This window comes from Lucilia sericata, unplaced genomic scaffold (assembly GCF_015586225.1).
Source record: "Lucilia sericata isolate MDLA Ls3-8-SP2 unplaced genomic scaffold, ASM1558622v1 Contig001448F_arrow, whole genome shotgun sequence".
NCBI classification, from domain to species: Eukaryota; Metazoa; Arthropoda; class Insecta; order Diptera; family Calliphoridae; genus Lucilia; species Lucilia sericata.
In genome coordinates, this window is record NW_023995378.1 from 91,543 (window position 1) to 119,184 (window position 27,642).

The 27,642-nt window shown below is 29.0% G+C and overlaps 1 protein-coding gene across 1 annotated transcript; it reads left to right on the forward strand.

Moving 5' to 3' along the window:
* The first annotated feature begins 1,055 nt into the window (after positions 1-1,055).
* Positions 1,056-25,245, forward strand: LOC119611427 (alanine aminotransferase 1-like). Its single transcript, XM_037966999.1, is given in 12 exon segments — positions 1,056-1,241; positions 9,303-9,901; positions 21,687-21,780; positions 23,367-23,573; positions 23,576-23,624; positions 23,685-24,100; positions 24,103-24,248; positions 24,319-24,367; positions 24,370-24,390; positions 24,393-24,575; positions 24,640-24,749; positions 24,751-25,245. Coding segments are annotated over 11 exon segments (1,740 nt in total). The 5' UTR covers positions 1,056-1,241; positions 9,303-9,475; the 3' UTR covers positions 24,790-25,245.
* Positions 25,246-27,642: the final 2,397 nt, after the last annotated feature.

The following is a 27,642-nucleotide window of genomic DNA, read 5'->3' on the forward strand; positions in this document are numbered from 1 at the left end:
ATTCTTTTAAAATCCCACGTTTAAACATTTGGTTACGATTTTATTTTAACAACGTCGTTGTATTTAAAAACTCAACTGAGAACTTAACAAACGTCGTTAATGTTTGTCGGCGCCGGACTCTGCTCTGCATACATTTTAAAGTAGGGTTCTATAGTTGAAACGAATAGTCGACTTTTCGACTTTTAGACTTTTTGCATTTAGTTAAAAGTCGACTTTTCGACCTTTCGACTTTTTCCATTTTATGAAAAGTAGATTTTTCGACTTTTCGACTTTTTTCATTTATTTAAAAGTCGACTTTTAGACTTTTCGACTTTTAGTATTTTATAAATGGTCGACTTTTCGACCTTTCGACTTTTTCCGACTTTTCGACTTTTCGACTTTTTCCGACTTTTTTCGACTTTTCGACTTTTTCCGACTTTTTTCGACTTTTCGACTTTTTCCGACTTTTTTCGACTTTTTTCGACTTTTCGACTTTTTTCGACCTTTTCGACTTTTTCCGACTTTTTTCGACTTTTCGACTTTTTCCGACTTTTCGACTTTACGATTTTTTACGACTTTTTGACTATTTTCGACTTATTTCGACTTTTTTCGACTATTTTTTTACTTTTTTCGAGTTTTTCCGACTATTTTAGAGTTTTTGACCTCTTTTCCACTTTTTTAAAATTTTCGACTATTTTCGACTTTTTTCGACTTTTCGACTTTTTTCGACTTTTCGACTTTTTCCGACTTTTCGACTTTTTCCGACTTTTCGACTTTTTTCGACTTTTCGACTTTTTTCGACTTTCTTCGACTTTTTTCAACTTATCGACTTTTTTCGACTTTTCGACTTTTCGACTTTTTTCGACTTTTCGACTTTTCGACTTTTTTCGACTTTTATTTACAAAGTCGACTTTTCGACTTTTTTCATAGACGATAGTCGAGTTATCGACTTTTTTGGAACAAAATAGTCGACTTCGACTTTTCGACTTTTTTCGACAAAAAGTCGATTGTTCGATTATTCGAAAGTCGATTTATAGAACCCTATTTTAAAGAATAATAGAACAAAGAAAAACAAGCCAAAAATAAACCGCTAAAACATCCCCCCACCAAAATGAAAACAAGCTTTTTTATGTGAACGAATGAAAAAAGTGTAATAAAAATTCTATACAATTTTTCTCATTTAGTTTGCCAATAAAACTCGTCGTGTTTACAAGTGACAACCAGCAGGTTTTCTCTAAAAAATTCGCAACGTTAATCTTTGTGTACGTAAGCATAATGTGTAAGAAAATTTTTCAAGTAAACTTAGTGACAAAATATATATAAAATGCGTAGATTAATTTGATACCTACAGTAAATAACAAAAAAATATTCCCAGAAAAAAAAACACGTGTGTTACCAACAAAGAATTGTTCATAATTTTTGGCAAAAAATATTCTATATGTATATGCAATATCTTAGCGTGCTTAATAAATGTGAGAGATAACAAATTATAAACAAGGCCAAGACCTCCAGGTATTTTGGTTAGATAATCGTAGCGTTTGTTGGCAAAAAAAGGATTTGTTTTGTTGTACATTCTATGAAAATCTATATGAATTTTTAATCTAATTTATGTTATAAAAATATATATTGATGTCGCCAAGAAATGGTAAAAACTTTTTAAAATACCACATAGTGGTCAATAAAAAATCGATTGAGCTTATTCTTCTTTCCTTTCGAAGACTTGAACCTGCCCCCTTTAATTTTTTTTTACATTTATTTTTACTCGTAACTTGGCAAACATTTTATTCATATTGTTCCACCTCCTTTAGACGGTTTTTATTTTATAGTATTTTTAAACTTTTTCAATGGTTTTATCTTGTCTTTTTTTTGTCATTTTTCATCTCTTTGTGTTTGCTTTTATTGTTTACTTTTGCTACTACTGGATGATTTGTTTACATTTGTATCATTTATTACTTAATTTGTTGCTATTGTTGTTTTTTCTCTACTTTTGTTGTGTGTTTTAATTTTGCATTTTGTTTTTGTTGTCTACTTCTTACTTTTTTTGATTTTCTCTTTCATGGCAATATGTCAACTAATTTGCACTTGTTACATTTCTTCATGTCGCTACAGATGATGCGTTTCTATAGTTAGTTCTTAGATAACTTAGAAAAAAATAATGGGTCCGCTTTGATTGAACATATTTAAGATTTATTACTGGTGTAGGGTATTATATGGCGGCCACTCCCAACTATATTGTTTATATTTATTATTAGCAAAGATAAAAGCGGTTTAATTTTTCAATGTTTAGGTTTAAGTTAACAAGTGTTATGCACAATAAAAAGGTGCACATCCACTCGGAGAAACAAAAACAATATAAGAGATCAAGAAAAAAGAGTATACAATGTAGGTAAATAGGATAGCTGAATGGTGACATGTCTATTTCAAAGGAAATTCAAAGGTGACTGAGCAATCCTCCGTTAGCAACTCTATCAGATTCCTTAGACTGCGTTTATCCCGTTCTATAAGTATTTTGGTATAGTTACTACTATCAAGTGTTGGTCATAGGGCCTTTGATATTTTGCAGTCCAATCTACTATTCAAGGGCTGGCTTATGATGTCACGGATTCTTTCGAATATCAACCTATAATAGTGACAAATGAATGGTTTTACCATCCTTTGCCTTTCATCTACCTATATCAAGGTTCGAATATAGTTCGTCTGCAACCTCATTACAATACATGCCATACTGTCCCTAAGGGCATTTCTACAATATACAAACAAGCGCGAATGATTCCGTATCAGTTCAGTCGCTAGGATATCTGCTTGGAAGTCACTACATTCATCTGGGAGTCTGAAAGATCATTTTATGTTGATATCAGCGATATCTATAGTTTACTTATTACCAGCTAAATGAATTAAAATAACAAATAATCTTCAAATAATACCTCAAATTATAATTATTCAACTATTTCTCAAAGCTGTAACCAATCTTAACAATTCCAAAGAACAAATCTTTGAAAAAAAAACTGTACCTAAAAATTCTATTTGACTTATGGTCTATATAATTTGCGTTAACAACTTTAATTTGCCTTAAACAATTTTAAAAGGGGCTCGTCTTTAGTTATTCTAAAATAACGCAATATTTTCTCATTTTAATGTTATAATATTATTAATAATGAATCGAAAAAAGTACCTATTTATAAAAGAAAATCTTATAAAATTTATAAAAATTTTCCATAAAAATAGCTATTTTCAGTTCCCCTCCAAAGAAAATGTTCTTAATATCTGGTTATAAATTTAATTTGTTATATTATGTTTTCATGTGTTTATTTACTTATGTATATATACCGCCAAAAAAAAAAATAAAAACATTAATATTTGTGAAAAAAGAAAACATAAAATTCTAAAACATGAGGCAGCATATTTAAAAAAAGCGGTATAAACCAGATGAATCTTAATTAGGCAAATATATGCTAAATAATACAACTATTTTTTTTTTAAAGAGATCACTTTCGTTGACAGTTTTAAAACAAAAACACATGTGAACTAAAATTTATTTTTAGAATTATATGAATTAATTAACATTTGTACTTAATTTGTAATTTTCAGATGTAAAGGCATCTGGATAGATAGTTCAACTTCAATTTGAAATTTTAAACAAACAAAGTATATAGTACTTTTAACAGACTTTTTTTGATTGTTTTGTCATATATTTTTTTAATATAACATACATACATATTTTTTAAAAATAAAACATTGTTTGTTATTTTGTACTTTGTCCATTAGTATTTAAAAAATTTTTAGTAAACAATTTCACAAAAAAATATATATAATTAATAACAGATTCATTAACATACAAATGCAGTACTTTCATTATCAAGATCATTCGTTTTCTATATTTGTGCAAAATATATTTATTTCTACTTTTGATGTTTGCCTTGTTAAAAAAAGATTTCTTGAGCATTTGCCAAAATTTCTGAATTTCAAACACACTTATACAAACCTATACTATACATTTGAACTAAAATTAATGAAACAACTTTAACCACCCCTCCTTCCTTAATTTCAGACAAAAATATATTCAAATTTAATTATTTCGTGTCGCTCAACAATTAGAAAGAGGTGTTAAATGTAATTCATGAGTTTTTTTATCAGCGTATCAGATCAATCAACAAGTGTTTGGCTTTGTGAGAGGCTTTTATAAAAATACATTCCTTCCGCCAATTACCTGCCCCTTTAATAAACTAAATTTATTAGTTTCATTGTAATTTTGTTGACAACCAAAATTCGTTTTTATAATTTGTTGAATAAACAACAAGTCTCCGTAAAAAAACATGCCATAGTGTAGAATTATGTATGTTTGTATATAATTTGGTGTTTTTATACCCACCATCAAAAAAGATGGGGGGTATATTGTTTTTGTCATTCCGTTTGTAACACATCGAAATATTCATCTAAGACCCATAAAAGTATATATATTCTGGATCCTTATTAAATTCTAAGACGATCTAGCCATGTCCGTCCGTCTGTCTGTCCGTCTGTTGAAAACACGATAGAGTCCAAACGGAAGCAGCTAGCGAGCTGAAATTTTGCACAAATATTTTATATTGATGCAGTTTGTTTGGTATTGAAAATGAGCAATATCGGTCAACGATTTCGCCTAGCCCCCATATAAGGTCCCCTTCAGAAAACGACTTTAACGCTCATAACTGACTAAAAGAAACATCTATAGCGATGAAATTCGACATTAACATATTTTACAGGAACCTTAATATCATTGTAAAATTTTTTATGGATCGGTCCATAATTGACCCTATCCCCCATATAAGGTCCCCCTCATAAAATCATATTAACGCTCATAACTGACTAAACGAAGCAGCTATAGCAATGAAATTCGACACAAGAACATATCGTATAGGAATCTTAATATCACTGTAAAATTTTATAAGGATCGGTCCATAATTGACCCTATCCCCAATATAAGGCCCCCCTCAGAAAATTACATTAACGCTCATAACTATCTAAAAGAAGCAGCAATAGCGAAAAAATTTGACATAAACAATTTTTATAGGAATCTTAAAATCATTGTAAAATTTTATAAGGATCGGTCCATAAATGACCCTATCCCCCATATAAGGTCCCCCTCAGAAAATGTATATTAACGCTCATAACTGACTAAAAGAAGCAGCTATAGCGATAAATTCGACACAGACATATTTTTTAGGAACCTCAATATCTTTGTAAAATTTTATAAGGATCGGTCCATGATTGACCCTACCCCCCATATGAGGTCCCCTTCAGAAAATGACATTAACGCTCATAATTGTTTAAAATAAGCATTTACAGCGATGAAATTCGGCATAAACATATTTTATAGGAACCTTAATATCATTGTAAAATTTTATAAGGAACGGTCCATAATTGACCTTATCCACCATATAAGGCCCCCTCAGAAAATGACATTAACGCTCATAACTGACTAAAAGAAGCAGTTATAGCGTTGAAATTCGACACAAATATATTTTATAGGAACCTTAATATCTTTATTAAATTTTATAAGGATCGGTCCATAATTGACCCTAACCCCCATATAAGGTCCCCTTCAGAAAATGGCTTTAAGGCTCATTACTGTCTAAAAGAAGCATCTATAACGATGAAATTCGACACGAACATATTTTATAGGAACTTTAATATTATTGTAAAATTTTATAAGGATCGGTACATAATTGACATTAACCCGTCTCCTTCTGAAAATGGCTTTAACTCTCATTACTAGCCTAAACTAAAATCGTTCTAGAAAATTTGACGAGGATCGGTCCATAATTGACCAAACGTCCCCCCTAAATAAGGTCCCTCTCAGAAAATAACTTAAATGCTTTTTACTACCTTAAAAATGCAAGTATAGCGACAAAATTCGACAAAAATTTCTCTATACATAGATGTAATAAATGAGAAAATTGTTTGGATAATAAAAGCATGGATTCTTAAATATCAAAGTTTATTTATAAGGAAGCATTCCTTTTTGGCAATGATTTGATGGTGGGTATACAAGATTCGGCACAGCCGAATATAACACTCTTACTTGTTTTATATTCATATCTTATCAAATATTTAATATTCTTTTTTTCTTCTTTATTATGTTTGTTAACTACTATAAATGATTAACTTGGTATTTATTAAAATATCTTGTCATGCAAACATTTCTGGCTAAAATTATTAAGGTGTTGTTTCTATGAAATTGTTAATTTTTGGGAATTTGAAGAAGTACAGGTTATTATTGTGATTAACATGAAATTTTTTGTCGAATTATAAAATGAGTTTGTCTAAAATTCGTCTTTTGGACAGAAGTCGAGTGCTTTAAGTGAACACCTGCCAAACGGCCTATTTCACGGTGGTACTTTTACAACCACTGAAGAACTTGAGACTACTCAACGGCGCCCCTTTGTGGGCCTTGCACAAGACACGCAAATGGCAATTTTTGTATATAGTACCGCCGGTCCACGTGCAAATCACTTTGCTCGAGTACATGAGCTATCCAATCTCCGACAATTGCTGTCCCATTGCTTAACTTTCTAGTTGCAAAAACTTTATTTCCGTTTTTTATGTTAACAAGGGATATATAAAACTAGATGTAGAAAGCGTTATTTTATAATTTTTAATTGAATTTAATTTTTTTAATTGATTCCAAGATGAAGTTTCCAAAGTAGTCCCACTGAAATAGTGTCAAAGAACTGGTTCCCTTATAATTTTATAATCACAATAATGTTTGAGAAGTAAAGGCAACATCATTAGTACCTCGCTGTTTAGAAATCTCAAGCAGTTCTGTTTGCATCCGTAAAAAACTGCATTAAAAATATTTAAATAAAATCTCAAAACCTTTTATTTTTGAAAAATTATTTCCTATTCAATCAAGTACACAATTTCCAAGACTAATAATCTTCCGGATTTAAGTCGTATTTACATTTTTGTTTGCCATTCTTATCAGCTTTTCAAAAACATTACACTAATCTTTAACAGTTTCATCTGAGCGTATTTCAATGATCAGTTCAAATTTCATTGATGAACGAACGTCATATGGCTTGTGTGAGTACAAAGAGTATTTTTTTCATTTTGCAACTATTGTAAGTTCTTTTTTATAAATTCAATTTAACAGACAAAACAGATTATTTGTGTTTCTTTAAATATTTATATAAGAAATTAGCACCTTCTTAATAAAAACCCAAATAAATACACAAGTCTGGAGTTAAAAGAAAGAAAATAATATCTAGATGATTTGCAATAAAATGTTGGGCATATGATTGAATATGTAAATATACAAATACATACATAATTTATTAATTTGCTATTAAAGACTTCAATTGAGTTCAAATTTATTTTAAGAAACGGTTTGCTAAAATGCATACATTCTTGGGTGGACTTTATTGTACACATTTAAACAAATATCGCTTTTGTAGAAAAGCAAATTGCATTTCAATTTTAAATATTTTTGTACATAATTTTTATAAATTGTTCAATTTTCTAAAAAATTAGTTGGAAAAAGTTATTTAATATACAACAATACCACACAGATTGCGATTTGGGCAAATGTTTTCAAAAATATCTTTAAAAATCATCTTATCTAAAACTAAATTTTTTAAAAACTCTACAGATTTATTAAAAAATGTTTGTTTCAAATCTTAAACATTTCAGGGGATCGTTTTTTATAAATTATCTTTTAACAAATCTTATCTTTAGGTAACTGCTTTTGTTTAAAGCCAAAAATATTATTTTAGCAAATTTATTAAACGTAAAATTTTTAATTATTTCATAATAGCAGTTACTTAACCTAAACTCATGATGCAGTCTTTATATTTATTGCAGTAATTGTACAATACCAGTTACTTTTAATAAATAAAAAGTAAAATGAAATTAAAAGCAATTAAAATTAATAAAACTGCAATGTTTCTTAGTGTCGTCGTGAAGCGTCATAAAGTATATGGACTGCACACATTTTTTCTGGTTATTAAGTTCATCATATACATACTTTTCTTTTGTCATATTCGTTTAATATTTATGGCGTGATTTTTACAGTTTCTCCTTATTCTCACTTGGACCAACAGTACATTTTTCGCTTTGAGTCTTTCTCAAAGATTTGAGCGGCTCTAAGTTTGACCTAACTATTAATAAGTTAATATATCTCAAAAATTGAACAGATCTGACACAATTGAATGCTTTGTTTTGAAACTAATAAGGCAACATAACTTTGTATTAAAATGTCTCTAAAATCTTCAGTGATTTAAAAATAGAAAGGTAGGTATTTAGCAGTGCTGAATCCGAATCTGAACTCAAAATATATCCATCACTAGATATCGTGATATAAAGTTTGAAAATCCCCCTTTTGAGCCATATTTGAGCGTGAAGACACTTTTATTTATAAAATTTGTTATATCATCTGAAAGTCCAATCTCTCGACTTTAGAATAAAGATTTAATCTTCAAAACTCAATTTTTGTCTTCATTTAGCCTTTTTTAGGAAAAACTTATAAGTATGTTAAAATTTGTTATAATTTTCTTTTAAAAATACTTTTTAAATTGTTGAAAAATCTCTTGTCTTTACTGAGATATCGTCCGTTGAAGTTTTTGCTGTAAAATAAAGACTATTTATATTATTTTCAAACGTTAAGGTAAAATATCTCTAAGAAAAAGGTATAACAGTGGTTCAATCTCTATTTTGAAGTGGAAAGATTAGACTTTTAAATGAAAGAATATATTTTATAAATAAAGGTATCTTCGCAATATTATAGCATCTATAATATGACCAAAAATGGGTGCTTCTCAATCCATCTGAGAAGTAGAATTAGAATTTTCGATTCAGGTTTTGATTTTATTTAAATTTTGTTGGCCTGTATTATTAATAACTTTTAAAAGTAGAGAATTTAAGAAAATATATATTTTAGTACAAAAAAATGGTGGGAAATATTACAAGGCACTCTTACAAAGTGTCTTGTAAAATACCATCACTAAACAGCTTATTATATGAAAATTTTGAAAAAAGTTTAGGTAAAAGCTTTCTAAAGAAGCTTAAAGCACAAAAGTTTTCTAAAACTGTTTTACCTACAATTGTTACCAACTACATATATATGACTTATCAAAACAAAATATTTCCAGCGGTCGCAGTAACGACTCACCTCAGCCCACTTTTTAAACGTTCCTATATTTACTAAACTTATCAAATATTATTAATGACTTTAAGTATATAACGTAATTTACTTAAATTTTCTTATCATTATTTTTCTCTTTAACTAACTACTTGTCTCTTTTAACTACTCTTTATCTCTCTCTCTCTCTTTATAAATCTCTTTACAGTTGTTTTAGTATAGCAAACAAACCAAACAAAATAAAAGCTTTCCAAAACAACCACTACTACTACTGTACTGTACACTAAACCGTATACAACACTCCACCACCATCACTCCTGCGGCACGACGAGTATATACACTTTTTCTATACAATATAATTAAATATCAAAACAAAAAACAATGAGTCGTCTTTTACTTAACAATTCCAATGCTGTTATCCAGCGCGCTACTGCCGTCGCTGCTGCATCTAGCAGTAATAGCGTGAGAACAACATCACCGGTGTTATCAAAACATGTAGCTCGTCGCTGGAAATCGTTGTTGATTCATGTGAATCAACGTCAGCTCTCCACAACAGCATTCAGTCCGGCTCAAACATTTAACGCGCGCACTAGTCGTCTCCTCAGTAATACTAATAATAATAATACAACGGAATATTGTCGCGCTTTAACCACATCTGCCGTATTTAATTCATCAGACAAAATGCCTGGACAAACTAATAAATGTTTGCAATTGGAAAATATCAATCCAAATTTTATTACCATGGAATATGCTGTGCGTGGACCATTGGTTATAAGAGCTGGTGAAATTGAAAGGGAATTGAAAGAGGTATGTATGTATGTACATTGAACAATTGTTTCTAAGTGCCATTTGTTTTTGTATCGAGTAAAAAAGTAAATAGAATACATTTGCTAAAATTTACACAAATATTTACCTTAAGTGTGTGTAGGTGTGTAGTTACATAGACATGGGTGGCCAGATATATGTTTAATAGTGTATACAATTCGGTATATTAAAATACCCATAAGAAGTATTTTGAGAATTTACAAAATTCTTCAGATCGAAATTAGTGTCTTTATGTGCAAGGTGTCTTGCAAAATTGCAAATACCAAATGTCGTTTTTTTTTGCAATTCAATAAAATATAGAGTCCTTTAATTGTCACATATAGAGTCCTTTAATTGTCACATTAGTTCATTATTTTGAACGAGACCTTTGCCTAGCTCAATTAACAATCTTGTGTATTTATATTGCAAATTAATACAAGGGTGTTTTCTGTATATTTTGTTAGTGTATAGTAAAAATGCAATGATGTTTTCTTAAATTGTATTGTTTTGTGTAGGAAGAATATTTAAAATAATTTGGAATCTTGCAAATTGAATAAAATGTACCTATTAGGCAACAATTTTATATAAATACAGATTTGTTGCTCCTGGCATTGCAATATTACTACGGTGACATGGTATGTGGATCTTTGGTATGGCAAATATAATCAAGTTTAGTAAATCAAAGTTACTTTTATAAAGTTGTTTTAATAGAATTTTTACTAGAATTGCTATATTTATAATGAATTTTAAGAAATGAAGTAAAAGTTGCAAGCTTTGCAAACTAAAATTATGTAGAATTCGATTAAGGTATAAAAACTTGTTGCGTATATTGATTTGACAACAAAATATCCTATTTTGGTAGACAATAAAATAAGCCTTTCTCTAGCAACATAAAAAGTTTTAATTGACTCTAATAATTGTTGCTTTTTCTTTAAAAATAAATACCTCTACTATTTACCTATCCAAAAATACAGACAACAACAATACGTTACCATGGAATTGAACTGGTTTTTTTTGGATTGTGTTTAAAATTTTTATTTGGTTTATTATTGTTTTTGTTTGTTTTTCTATACTCACTAGCTTGTATTTGCTTAAGAAAAGTGTGCTAAGTTATGAATATGTATTAAGTGTTTTCGTTCTTTTTTATTATTTTGTTGTTTATTTTTTTGGTATGTTTTCTGCTCTTTATCATTTGTTTATAACTAGAGACCCAACAAAAAAAAAAAAAGTCACTTAAATAAATTTTTGATAACACACGTTTTCCTACCAACAATAAAATAATTCTATTCCATATGATTTTTGTTAAGCAATTTTAAGAGATTAGTTAATAAAAACGTCTGAAATGAATAATAAAACCAAACAAGTAGTATGACAATTTGACATTTATTAGGAGGGGATGATATCCTATCTAAAGTAGTTGAATTTAAATTTTAGTTTCAGAAAAATGCAAAAATCAAGATTTTATTTAAAAATATAGTTTTAGCTTTGAATTTCAAACTTATTCAAAGTTGTTTTTTATCACCTGGATAATATCAATTATTATAAAAAATTTCAATTTCGAATTGAAAACGTAGACTAAAATCAACCTTTGCTTTTCGTTCTTTTATAAATTTATGATAATTCTATAATAGCGATAGTAAAAACGCTATATTTTAAAGCAAACATCAAATGTAAAAAGTATTTTATTAAAATAAGCTTTTAACATAAATTTGTTTTAATGTTTATTAAACATTTTCTAAAAGTGTTTATTTCAAAAGTTGAGAAAAGTTTCCCTTATGTTTTACACGTAATTCGATTGGGTAACATTCCTCTGTTTGCCTCATTTGAACACCTTTCATACGTATGTTAAATATATTTGTATTCATTTCATGCTATTGCTACAATCGTAAGCTGCAAATCGTATTTTGATGCTAATTTTTAAAATATATAGTATGTACATACATATTTAAAAAGTACTTTTATTTTTCTGTCTATATCCAAAAAAAAGTACTTTTAATTTACTTTTTCTATATCCCAATACATATTTTTGTAAAGAACTTTTTATAGCAAACATAATTATTTTTACAAATTGCTAGGATTAGGTTTAGAAGTATATGAACACAGAGACCATATGTTCCATTGCGATATCCTTAAAGAGTGAAGATTGAAAGGCAGAGAAACAAAAACACTACAAGAAAACAAGAAAGAAAGAAGAAGGTAAATAGGATAAGAGAAAGGAAACGGGTCTATTTCCAAGGGATTATAATCCAGAAGATTTATCAAGTCTGTACCCTAAAGAATAAAGAAATAAAGCCCAGTCGAAGAAGTGACTAATTGAATCCCTTGACAAAACCTATTAGACTGCGAGTATCATTGCTAACAGAGTTAACAGCTGCTATCGATAATTTAAATGAGATTGCCGGAACTGACAAACACTTTTTGGGGTTAGTAACAAATCCATAAAACACTATATATGTACCTAAGGCATTTTCCCACAACATTTCCTCCTCTCAATCTTACTTAACCTAAATCAAAAGATACAATTTTGGCATACTAAAGCAAAGTGAAAGCATTTGCAATGGTAGAAAATTGGATCTTATCACCGAATCGTCCAAAGTTTGTCAACTCAGCGACAGCTTTATTAAAAGAATTCGTTTCCCCTGAAAAGAACTATTCCATACAGTCAAACTGTTACTACAGTTCTTGAAAATATATCAAATATATAACATCTACCAATTTAGACTCAAAACTGGGCTTGTAAAAAGCTCTTATACACACTTAGGGCCTTATTCATAACAATTTATCAAAGGTTTATAAGACAATTTTTCATACAAAATTTGTTCTATAAACCTTTGATAAATTGTTATGATTAAGGCAGTTATAATATTTTTATTTTAATTAAAAATTTTCCATCAACATGTCTGGCTAAACATGACCTAACACAATATTGTGTTAATTTGTAATAATATTACACATTATAATGATTAAAAAATACAACAAGAAACAAATATACATATTATCAAATTTATTTTAAAAATTTTAAACAAACCCACATTTTAAATATTAAATAATGATCGCATTATCATATAGCTAGAGGTCATTTAGGATTTTGTCTCCAAATTGTCATCAAAACTCAATTTAGAAACTTAAGAATCTAATAACACAAATTTCATTTAACTTGTTTACTATTTATCTACTTTATTATTATTATTATTCTTTTTTGTGTGATGACATTAAATGACAGTTAAATTTAATATTTAACTTAAATTCAACACAATATGCAGTAATAATGTCAGTCACATCCGCCGCACATGAAACAAATAGAAGAAAATTGTCATAGTTTATCAAATTTATCAGTTAATCCATTTTGAGTTTTTAGAACGAATATGAATACGTGGCCACAAGGGGGAGTTTGATTAATGTTTTATTTTTTCAAATTTTGAAAAAGATTTGTCATTTATAAATTAAATGAATATGTGAGCAGACAATAGATAAGTTAATATGAGTTTTTGAAAATATGCTCTTAGATAAATAAACATGTTGCTTTATGATTAAAACGATTTTCCCAATGATGTAGAGTGAATTTTTGCAATGATATTGTTATTTTAACAATTGCAAAGTTTCTTTATCATTAATTGATTTATTTGTTATTTAAACAATCAGCTTTTATGCAAACAATAAAATTTCAATTATTTACTGTTTATCTAAATTAAAAAATTACTTCAAAATAATCACTAAGCAATTTAATATAGAAAATGAAAACAATAACCTTTAACAAAAAAACAACTTCAATGTTGGTGTCTGCAATTTTCTTTTCTTCATTCTCTACGGCCCATTTTCAACACACATTAACTACGTAGTAGTCTGCTGCTATATTATATAACACTTAATATCGATTTAAAAAAAATATTCTTTAAATTTATAAAACAAACTCTTAATCCAAAAAAAAAAAGAAAACAGACTATAGTATAATGTGACGTTGAAAAAACAAAAAAGATGAAAAGGCAATTTCATCGATATACAATAAAATCGAATATAAAACGTGTCTCAAACAAAAGAACATTTATCAGCAGACTTTAGCATCCATTCTCATCACTACACATTTCAAAGTGTTTAGATTTGTTACAAAGCATTTATGTTAAAGATTAAAAAATCACTCATACACACACAATATGTTTTCTTTATTATGTTTTCTTTATTATGTTTTCTGAAAAAAGAAATAAACTGGAAAATTTAACAGTATAAAGAAAATATATTATTATAATATGCAGCCTAGGAAGTGCTTCCACATACCATACCCGCCAATATCTAAATAAAGGCAACAACACAGACAACATTAACTGTGACAAAGATGAAGATAAATCTCTTTATACTTTCTTGGAAAAGAATTTTTTTGCGCATGTTTTTCTTTGGAGAGCAAAAATTTTTTATACACATATGTATTATTATAATTTCTATAAATTTTGTGAATGACAATGAAAATATACCATACATATTGCACTTTTTACTACGTAGCAACAGTATGAAAATAAGCTAAGCATACAGGCACTCCACTTGCAAAACATTGCATTTGAAGCAAGACCAATGCAAAGAGACTATTGTCAAAATCACGAGCTGTTAGAGCAGCGCCACAGTATTCGTTGAAGGGGAGCGCAAGATCACAAGCATCCAGTGTTCTGTTATTACTGATATCAACCTAGATATATCTCGCCTATTTCGAGTTATAAGGTATCTTGTACGTTTCTCATTAAAAGAAGGCCACAGTAACTTGGCTTCTCTACATGTGCCATAGTTATTATACAAATTTTCCGCCTTTTGGAGAAAGAATCTGTGGATACCGCTTTTGACAAAACCTAAGGGAGATATCCAGAGCAGATGCAAGATCTTAAATAATAAAAAAACTTTATCTTAACTTCTGCTTACTTGATGTAATGTCTATCGAGATACTTATTGGTTGGGATAAGCGCATTCTAAAGATTCTGAAAGAAATATTAACGGGTCATTGCTCTATTAGGATCTTTGTTAGAAAGAGGAACAGTTAAAAGGACACTTGCAGGTTATGCAAAGATGCAGAGAAACTGGAAATTAGTTCCATGACGCAGTCTACTAAAATTTATTAGGGGAATTAGTCATTTCTACGACTGGGTTTTTAGGGAGATCCAGATTCTCTCACAATTCTTGGTTGATTAGTCTTGATTAGTCCAGGTTGAAACGCCTTCGAAATTGACCTGTTTCCTCTCTTCTCTTTATTTACGTTCTTTTTGTTTTTCCAGTATTTTGTTTCGTTATACTTTACGATGGGAATACACCTTATGATATCCAAGTGATTGAAATTACTATGAAATATGCACCATGGAGGAAATTGCGGGTCTCAACACTCGCAGTCTACTAGATTTATCAGGGATTTATCTTCGGATCGGTTTTAGTAGAGCGATTCAGATTCTCTTACAATTTTTTCTTTAGGGAATTGATTCAATAAAACTTGTAGAATGAATCGTTCTGTTTTGCCTATTTCTTTATGTTCTTCTTCTGCTTTCCAGTGTTTTGTTTCTCTATCGTTAGTACCTCACTTTTAACGGAGGGATTTACAATGAACTTTATGGTCTCCTTTTTATGGTGCACAAACCTTCTAAACCTAGAACACAGAATGGTTAGGAAATGGGCAGACTACTAGGTTTTATTAGGGATTTATCTTCGAGTGGTATTTTATAGGAAGATCCAGATTTTGATAAAATTTTTTTCTTAAGGAAATTGATTCTGTAAAACTTGTAGGTTGAAACCTCTTGGGAATCGACCTGTTTCCATCATTCTCTTCACTTTCTTTGAGTTTTTTTTTTTGTTTTTCCAGTAATTTGTTTCTCCATATTTGGATTTCCACTATCTACGAAGGGAATCACCATGAACATCATCGTTTTCCAATGGATCTACGCCTTTTTATAAACTTAATTTAATGAAAAAAAGAAAAATCAAATCTTAAAATATCAAACAACATCAGAATTTAATATAAATAGTAAACTGCACTTGCAAACCTTCTAGGAAAAATGCTGCTGGACATTTTTTTCTAAATCTGCAAGAAATAAAGTTGTAGTCTTTAATATTTGTTACACTATATGTACATATAATATGAAAAATGCATAGAGAACATGTGTATGCTTTATATCAAAACCATATTTGTATATATAAAATCTAAAACCCATTATATATGGTAAACAATTAATTTTATTCCTTCTCTAACAAGTATGACGCGTACTTGTATTATAATAGCGTTCTAATGATGTACTTTTATTAAATAGTATAGTGCCAACATTGATGCCCCTAAATATGACAACTAATATAGTTTATTACAAGTTTAAATGTTTCTAGACACAAACCTTCATACATATTCTTGTGTATACACAATTACAGAGAGTGCCAATTTTAAGTTGCATTTGTGCGCAAAACATTTTGTAGCATATACTATTTGCGAAGGTCGTTCAGTGAACTTGACTCGTATATATGATATAGTTTTTGAAAGTAACTGGAAGGCAAATGTATAGATTAATTGGAATTGAGTTAACTAGGTTATTTTTTACATATCGAAAATCATATGTTTTTAGCAAAGTATTTTTGAAACATTAAACATGTTGTAAAACAGTTAAAGAAATACAATTTTGAAATATGTAAAAGTTCTTTGTACCCTACACCACTTTAGTGGGGAGGGTATATTGGATTTGTGCTGATGTTTGTAACATACAAAAATATTCGTAAAGTATACCAATCGGCTTAGAATCGTTTTCTGAGTCGATTAAGCTATGTCCGTCCGTCCGTCTGGCTGGCTGGCTGGCTGTCCATGTAAACCTTGTGCGCAAGGTACAGGTCGCAATTTTCAAGATAATTGGATGAAATTTGGCACGCACGTTTTATTTGACCTAAGGACGAAGCCTATTGAAAATGGTTAAAATCGGTCCATTATTTCACTTAGCCCCCATACAACAGAACCCCCCGAAAAGGGCTTCTGAGCTCATAATTATGTTAAATATATAGATATATCGATAAAATACGGCACAACTAAGTTTTATAGAAGTCTTGATGACCCTGCCAAATTTCATAAAGATCGGGCCACATTTGACCCTAGCTCCCATACAAAGTCCCCTTCAGAAAATTACGTGAATGTCCCAAATTAGCTTATAAACACAAATATCGCGATGAAATTCAGCACAATAAAATATTATGTCAATATAAATATATTCACAAAATTTTATCGGGCTTGGTCCATATTTGCCCCTAGCCCCCATATAAAGCCTCTTTCAGAAAATTAGTTTTTCATCCATAAATTGCTTAAATGTATCGGAACAAGGGAATATTGAAGATAAATGCTTTATTATGAAAAATAAATCACATTTAATATTCATAACTGGTGTAGGGTATCATATGGTCGGCCACGCCCGACTATACTTTCTTACTTGTTTTTATTAGTTTTACTATGGTTCAAGTTGTTAAGTTGTCATTTATATAATAGCTAAAATAGTATTTGTTTTAAACAGTATCATTATGTTTTACAATATGAAAAAAACATATTTTTCAATATGAGATAATGATGTCAAATGATTGAGATTGTTTGACAATCAAAAACATATAATTTCAAAAAGGATTTAAAAATTTCTTCAAATTACATTGTTATCCATTTATTCAACTATTCTTTTTATATCTAATTAAAAACGACTAATCATTTTTGCTGTCAAATTATAGTTTTAGTTTAGAAATCAAATCAAAAGCTAAATTAAACATAAAATTCAATAATAAATCATTATTGGACAAGTATTGAAATTATTTTTGAAAATTATACGATTTGAAGTTTGTTCCTTTCTTATATATGTAGATCTATAACAACGATAAGAACCTCACTTAGTAACTATAACTATCTATAAACATTCCTCTAAATTATAGGTAGTAAACAATAATGAAAACAATAAGTAGTACTTTTTTTTGATAAAAATAACAACATAGCACCAACACTTGATTAAATTATCAACAACAACTGATAACTACAACTGATATTTAAAATAGAAACAACAAAAAAATACAAATTATAAATATTAATTTAGAAAAACTGGTACAAACTGAATAATGTTTAAGTTTAACCCTAAATGGAAATGTTTGACCTATTAGAAAAAATTTGTAGATTTTTTGATTTTTAAAATATAAAAATATTAATAACCAAAAAATATTTCCTTCCGTCTGTGATTTGGAATATACATAGATAGACTATTTTATTATAGTTTCAATTTGAACCTTCAAATTTGCTAAAAGTTATTTATATATTTTTATAATTTAAACTCAACACAAAAAAATTATAAACAAAATTCTTGCATTTAATTTGCATTTCAATTCGAAATATTAAAAATTTTTTATTAGATGCAATAGGGTAAAACAAATCTTGCTTTTAATTAAGTTATAAATATAATACAATTATTCATTACATCTAATGCATGTTTTCCAATTGGCTACGTGTTTAAAGTAAAATACCACCCACCAACCTAAATAAAATGTGAAAATATTGATTCAAAAACGCTGTTTTTTATATGAAATTTTGTGGAAGTGGAATTTCTTATTTATAAAAATGCATTTTCAAACACAAATTTTACAAAATAATTAAAATCTAAAATAATAGTCGATAGGAATAGACGGCTAGGGCAAGCATTGCTATAGCTTAATCTTTCCTGTAGGAATAAACTAGACAATAGACTAGACAATAGACTAGACTATAGACTAGACTATAGACTAGACTATAGACTAGACTATAGACTAGACTAGACTATAGACTAGACTAGACTATAGACTAGACTATAGACTAGACTATAGACTAGACTAGACTATAGACTAGACTATAGACTAGACTATAGACTAGACTATAGACTAGACTATAGACTAGACTATAGACTAGACTATAGACTAGACTATAGACTAGACTATAGACTAGACTAGACTATAGACTAGACTATAGACTAGACTATAGACTAGACTATAGACTATATAGACTAGACTATAGACTAGACTAGACTAGACTATAGACTAGACTATAGGCTAGACTATAGACTAGAATATAGACTAGACTTTAGACTAGACTATAGACTAGACTATAGACTAGACTATAGACTAGACTATAGACTAGACTATAGACTAGACTATAGACTAGACTAGACTATAGACTAGACTAGACTATTGACTAGAATGTAGACTAGACTATAGACTAGACTATAGACTAGACTATATACTAGACTATAGACTAGACTATAGACTAGAATATAGACTAGACTATAGACTAGACTAGACTAGACTATAGACTAGACTACAGACTAGACTACAGACTAGACTATAGACTAGACTATAGACTAGACTACAGACTAGACTATAGACTAGACTATAGACTAGACTATACTCTAGACTATAGACTAGACTATAGACTAGACTATAGACTAGACTATAGACTAGACTATAGACTAGATTATAGACTAGACTATAGACTAAACTATAGACTAGACTATAGACTAGACTATAGACTAGACTAGACTATAGACTAGACTATAGACTAGACTATAGACTGACTATAGACTAGACTATAGACTAGACTATAGACTAGACTATAGACTAGACTATAGACTAGACTATAGACTAGACTATAGACTATACTATAGACTAGGCTATAGACTAGCCTATAGACTAGACTATAGACTAGACTAGACTATAGACTAGACTATAGACTAGACTATAGACTAGACTATAGACTAGACTATAGACTAGACTATAGACTAGACTATAGACTAGACTATAGACTAGACTATAGACTAGACTATAGACTAGACTATAGACTATATAGACTAGACTATAGACTAGACTATAGACTAGACTATAGACTAGACTATAGACTAGACTATAGACTAGACTATAGACTAGACTATAGACTAGACTATAGACTAGACTATAGACTAGACTATAGACTAGACTATAGACTAGACTATAGACTAGACTATAGACTAGACTATAGTCTAGACTATAGACTAGACTATAGACTAGACTATAGACTAGACTATAGACTAGACTATAGACTAGACTATAGTCTAGACTATAGACTAGACTATAGACTAGACTATAGACTAGACTATAGACTAGACTATAGACTAGACTATAGACTAGACTATAGACTAGACTATAGACTAGACTATAGACTACTATAGACTAGACTATAGACTAGACTATAGACTAGACTATAGACTAGACTAGACTAGACTATAGACTAGACTATAGACTAGACTATAGACTAGACTATAGACTAGACTATAGACTAGACTATAGACTGACTATAGACTAGACTATAGACTAGACTATAGACTAGACTATAGACTAGACTATAGACTAGACTATAGACTAGACTATAGACTAGACTAGACTATAGACTAGACTATAGACTGACTATAAGTTAGAAGAGGCTATAAACTGAACTATAGAGTAGACAATAAGTTAGACTATAGACTAGACTATAGGCTAGGAATAGTACTAAAGTACTATTCCATGCCTAGAATAGGCCCTCGACAGCTGATGCTTTCCTATAGGAATAGACTCTCGCTAACACAAGCTTTCCTATTGGAATAGACTCTCGCTAACCCAAGTTTTCATATAGGAATAGACTCTTGCTAATTCAAGCTTTCCGATTGGGATAGACTCTCGTTGGTTCAATCTTTCTTATTGGAATAGACTCTCGCTAGCTCAAGCTTTCCTGAAGGAATATACTCTCGCAATAGGAATAAACTATCGCTAGCTTAAGCTTTCCTAAAGGAATAGAATCTCTCCTTGACGCTACTTGAAGATGTATTCGATTTATTTGAATGAAAAAATATATAATTTACAATTAAATATTTACAAGAAAAATCTCTTTATATAAAAATACTCCGTCTACATATCAATATTTAAACGTAAAATAATACTCTCACTTATTCAAACAAATAATAAATTAACCATTGATATGCGTTCTATAAAAAGTTATTAAACGGATGAATTAAATTACATTCTTAAAGTGCCATCAAGTGGATTTGTTGTTATTTATTATTTACTATTATTTAAATTGTTTGCTTTAACAACGTCATCATCGACTTACTGGATTGATGTGTGATTTACAATATTTACGTTTTATTATAATTTCCATTTGAAACTTTTGCTTTTCTTGAAATTGTAATATTATTTTGTAATGCGGTTGTTATATCGTAAAAGGTTATTTCAATGTTATTTGTTTTTAAAATTTTAAACTTATTTTTTTTATTGATGTTGTAATGTTTATTACTTTATAATATGTATTATATTTCTCATATATTTCATTAGTTAGCCTATCGTTTAATTATCAATAATTAGTGTAATATGACTAGGTTTTCATGTGGAAATTAGTAATTTTTGTGGTTTTATTCTCAGATAATTGTTTTTGTATTAAGAAAGTTTTGTTTCATTATTTATTAATTGTTGTGTATAATTTATTATATTTAATATAACAGATTTCAGAGTTTAATTTCTTAATTTCTCTACCAAAGCTATTAGTAAAATATGTACGTACATAAAATGTAATTACATATGTACGTATGTATATGTACATGTGGGAAAGGCGAACATATTATGTCTAATTATTTTAGTAATTTTATGAACCATATTATCTTTACTTTCTATATTTATGTTTTATTAAGAGCCAGGATAATGTGATAAATATAAATGTATATGATTACTGCTTTTTCCTTTATATAAATGTCATTTAATTAATTGTCTAATTATTTACGTTTTTTACTTACAGGGTGTCAAAAAACCATTCGATTATGTTATTCGTGCTAATATTGGTGATTGCCATGCTATGGGACAAAAACCCATTACCTTCCTTCGTCAAGTAAGTTTATATTAATAATTTTTATTAGTTAATAAGTTTTCCACATATTACTGGTGAATTTATGGGAATTTGTGAAGTGAATCAAGCTCAAGCTTTTCTATACGATAACGCTCTCAATAGCTATGGCTTTTATGTATAAAAAGTGTTTCCGCTAGCTCAAGTTTTTCTAAAGAAAAAGTGTTTCCGCTAGCTAAAGTTTTCCTGTAGAAAATGTCCTCTCGCTAGTTCAAGCTTTTCTATACGAAGTGTTTCCACTAGCTCAAGGTTTTCTATAGGAAGAGTGCTCCCGCTAGCTCAATCTCTTTTATAGGAAGAGTGCTTTCGCTAGCTCAAAAAGTGAAAATTGCTCTCGCTAGTTCAAGCTCTTCCATAGGAAAAGTGCTCTTACTAGCTCAAGCTTTTCTATAAGAAGATTTTCTATAGGAAAAGTGCTCCCGCTAAGCTTTCCTATAAAGAAGTGTTCTAGATAGCTCAAGCTTTCCTATACGAAAAGCTTACCTCAAAATTTTCTATAGAAAATACATACGCTCTCGCTTTAAGCTTTTCATGAGAAATTTGCTCTTGCTGTCTCAAGGTTTTATTAGGTTAGGTTTTCTTTTCTTACTTCATATTTTTAATATTATTTCTACTTAAAGTTGTTTTAAACAACTATAGAACTTTGTTTTTTAAGATTTTAGATGTAGATTAAAAAAATCCAAGCGCCAAAGTATTAATGAAGTCGCAGAGAATTCAATTAAAATTTATATCGGATAAAAAGTGTTCAGTATTTTCTTTTTATATATTAAATAAAATCACTTAATTTTTTTAATAAAACCAAACCATTTAAATTGTATTGAAAAAATTAACTATTAAAATAAATCAGAATATGATTTTTAAGGACACGAATCACACAAATTACAGCGCAAAACTGACAGCAATTGAGTTCAAAAAGCTCTTAGGTTTAAGCATAACAGTCTACTATTGTCTACTTTAAGGCCATTGACATGCATTCCGCTTGATTTTTTGTTTAGGAAATTTTAAAGATACTTTGTGTAACATGCAACATGCTAAATATATTGCCCACTTTAGCAACTGCAAAGATTTTGAAATTTATAGAAATTTTTAAATATAAATTATCCCAGTAAATATTTATATACTGTTAAGATCGAAATCTAGAAAAGAATCTTATAAAAATGTTCTTAAGTGGATATGGAAATACGCCTGAAACTTTAGTTTTGGGCCCACCTAATGTAACTACGTATATGGCAGAAAGCTGTATAAATAATTTAAGTAAATATTGGAATAATAAAAACAAAACAAGTCTATGTATGAACGAATGTACCAAATAAACAACAACTTAATTTTCCAAACTAATTGAATGTAATTGTAAATTGTTTTAAAATATCAACATACATACATTTTAACGTCTACTAACAAACGAGTGTGTTTTGTAGCGTGTTTATTATTCCGTAAAAAAGTTCATATAGACATACTATATATAATAGCCCACGGCATGCCAATTTTATAGATTTTATTTGCCTGCATTTTAATGGAATTAAGTCAATTTTTTTGTTTTAAAAATTTATAAACAATTTTCTTTAATTTTTTAAGCTTTGAATTTAACCTTCGAACCAGAACTCCTCAATTCTCCCCAATATCCTGATGATGTTAAGGCTCGTGCTAAGGCTGTTTTGGGCTGTTGTCAAGGAGGTTCCGTCGGTTCTTATACTGACTCTGCTGGTTTGGAAGTTGTACGCAAACAAGTAGCTGATTTCATTACCCAACGTGATGGTGTACCTTGTGATTGGCATAATATCTTTTGACTGCCGGTGCTTCTCCCGGCATCAAAAGTGTATTGGCTTTGATTAGGTGAGTTTGTTGTTTTAAAATAGTTTATTTTTAATTTTTTTTATTGTTGTTGTACTTTAGATGTCATGTTGATGGCAAGCCACCCGGTGTTATGGTACCCATTCCCCAATATCCTTTGTACTCGGCCACCATTGCTGAGTATGGCATGCAAAAGGTTGACTATTATTTGGAAGAAGAAACTGGCTGGAGTCTAAGTCGCAAGGAATTGCAACGTTCCTATGATGAGGCTAAAAAGACTTGTAATCCACGTGCCATTGTTGTTATCAATCCCGGCAATCCCACCGGTCAAGTTTTGACCAGACAAAACATCGAAGAAATTATTAAATTTGCCTATGACAACAACTTAGTTGTATTGGCCGATGAAGTGTATCAGGACAATGTTTACGATAAGGATTCAAAATTCTTCTCCTTCAAAAAGGTCATGACCGAAATGGGTGGTCCCTATAAAGATATGGAATTGGCCAGCTTTATGTCTACCTCAAGGGTTATTTGGGTGAATGTGGTATTCGTGGTGGTTATATGGAAATCATCAATATGTGTCCTAAGGTTATGGCCATGTTGACCAAATCTATCACCGCTTCTTTGTGTGGTACCACTGCCGGTCAAGTAGCTGTCAGTGCTTTGGTAAGTTTTTAAAAAATTATTTTTGTGGAAAGAAAGAAACAGCAAGCTCAATTTATTTGTTAAATTGCAGGTCAATCCCCCCAAGCCTGGTGAGCCTTCCTACAATCAATACATCAAGGAAGAGATGGTATTTTGGGCGCTCTTAGGAACGTGCTGAATTGGTCTACAACACTTTGAGCAGTTTTGAGGGCTACAAAGTTAATAAAGTACAAGGTGCCATGTATGTGTTCCCACAAATCGAAATTCCTCCCAAGGCTATCGAAATCGCCAAATCCAAGAATATGGCCCCTGATACTTTCTACGCCTCTGAATTGCTAGAATCTACTGGTAAGTATCCATAATTCTTTTCTGTAACGAAAATCTTTATTTCCATTATTTAATTGTTACTTAGGTATTTGCATCGTTGCTGGCAGCGGTTTTGGCCAAAACCCGGTACCTATCATTTCCGCAGCAACCATTTTACCTCAAACCGCCGTCTTGAAAGATATGATGAACAAATTCCCAAAAATTCCATGCTGAATTTATGCAAAAATATAAATAGATTAATTTTTTTATATTAAAATGTTAATAATTCTTTTTTCCTGTTAACGTGATTTTGTAAAAATTTTACACTAAGCTCTACTAAGTGTGAAATTAGTTTATTAGTTCTTTATTTGTCTTTATTTTCATTTACAAAAAATATCTTGTTAATTTTTATTATATGTATGTATTTTAAAAATATATATACTAATTAATAACTAATATAAAACATATTTCATATTAGATTAAAAAAAAAAACGAAACCCAAACATTTAGCCAAACATGAGATTTTCTTGCAGATTATTAGTATTTAATTTTATTCATATCGCTTGTTCATATCACCCGTAGTCAATCGGCCAATTTGAACGATGAAATGACATTGTCTTTTTGTTTTTTGTTATATTTAACAATTTCACAAATGTATCGATGTGAATTCTAAATTCTGTATTTTGTATAATGATTAATTAAAGACGGACAATAATTTGTTTAATTTCTGATAAAGGAACAAAACTATAATGATGAAAATGTACGTATATATAAAAAAAGATATAATAAAGTTTGCAATTAAGTTATTCGAAAAAACTGTAAAATGTTTTATCATTTATTTGAGATAGGTTAATACTTGCAACTTTTCAATTTTAGTAAAAGTGGTGCTGGTATTCGGCTTGAATACCCTTCATATTAATAATTAAATATACAGATCATCTCTAAGGATTCAGATCATCACTGTTCTAATTATAAAACAACAAATCGAAAGTTTGAAAACCCCCTGAATTGAAATCAGCATTAAGAAGGCAAAAGTATTAAGAATTAAACACATTACGCTATGCATTTCATCAGCATATAGTTGCTAAATTAACCATCGAATCTGAAAGCTAAAATTCTCCGATTATCATTATTATCATTTGTTCTAATTTATTTTTCTTATAACATGAAATATAAAACAAATTTGGGAACCCTAAACATTTCAGACAAATAAATTCCACAAAGGTAACCCCGGCTTTATATGTCAATAGTAAAGTGTCAAAAATTTTCATAAATAAATAAATTGAGAAAAAATAAAAACGTTTTTTCACAAAGAAAAAAACGAATTTCAAAAGAAAAAATAAAATATTTCAAATAAAAACGATTTAAAAGAATATTGAAAGCAGTAAAGGTGAGAAAGCAATAAAATATATTAGAAATACATAAAATTTATTTGAAATTTTATATAATTTAAGCAAAAAAAACACAAAATAAAAACGAAAAAAATAATTTGAAATCAAAATAAAATATTTGCAAATAAAATCAATTTAAAAGAAGATTTCAAGAAGAAAAGGTAAGATTGCAATAAATATTATAGAAAATTATAAAATTAATTTGAAATTCTTTATTAATTTTAGCAAAATAAACAACAAAATGCAAGATCTCAAAATGAATGAAGATGCTAAGGAAGTGGCGAATAATTTCAATTACGAAAAGGGCAATGTAAGTCAAAAGCCACTGAAGACACCAAACATCACATCAAATATTAATATAGTTATTTTTATGGCATTAATGCTTGGTCGTTTATTTTCAAAAAACGCTTTGTTTTATTGAAATCTTTATAGATTGGTTGCTGCTGAATATATTAGAACAAAGAAAAAATAAAATGGACAACAAAACTATATGGAAGTTTCTTATAATTGAAGATGATCAGGACCTTTTAGCAATACGCTCAAAATTATATATGGTGTCGTTAGTAATGGGATATACATTATTTATGTTTGGATTTATATGATAAGGATAATCATACGAATATTATTGGCATCGGCACCAGGATCTTTTTTTAAACACATTCCTTTTAAATAATTGGACAACATTTGTAATTTAATTGTTTTTTGTTCGTTTAATTGTTAATTTCCAAATTATTTGTTATTTTTAACTAATATCAATCTCTGTTCTTTAAAATTTAACACTTTGAAAGGGATTTTTTCATAAATTTTCGAATTTTCGAATAAAAAAATTCCTTTCAAACATTTTTCTTTTAACGAATAGAGAGTGATAAGAGAAATCTTTTGAAAATATTTGATTTGTTATTAATTCTAATTGTTTAAAAAAAATTTATTTTATATTAAATTTTCAAAAATGTCTTTTATTTCTTTTGTTGTAATAAAAGGTTATTCACATATTTAATAAATAAACATTAAATAGATCTTTAGTTTTTCGATAGTTCATCTCTAATTTTGAAAAATTCTAACACCGCAACTTTTAGATGAAAAAGTTCTGTAGTGGTAGCAGTGTAACATATTTAGTTAGAAATGAAAATATTAGTTTTAAATTTATTTAAAACAAATTATAAAATAGTTAGTTAGTTAGTCAGTTAGTTAGTTAGTTAGTTAGTTAGTTAGTTAGTTAGTTAGTTAGTCAGTTTTAGTTAGTTAGTTAGTTAGTTAGTTAGTTAGTTAGTTAGTTAGTTAGTTGTTAGTTAGTTTTAGTTGTTTGTTGTTTGTTTGTTTGTTTGTTTGTTTGTGTTTGTTTGTTTGTTAGTTAGTTAGTTAGTTAGTTAGTTAGTTAGTTAGTTAGTTAGTCAGTTAGTTAGTTAGTTAGTTAGTTAGTTAGTTAAAAATAACAAATATCAAGAAACCTTTATTCCTCTCCGTTCCATAAAACAAAAAGATTTTGAATAGAATTTATCTCCATTTTTCATTTAAATTTTATCATTTATGAAAAACACAACAAAATTCTATTTAAAAGTTTTTTGTTTTAAAGAAAGGAGATGAATATCAACATTAATTTTGAAATTAACATTTTAACACAAGAACAGAAAAAGTATAAACATTTATAATTTGTTCTAATTTATTTTTCTTATAACAAATATTAAATATAAAACAAATTTGGGAACCCTAAACATTTA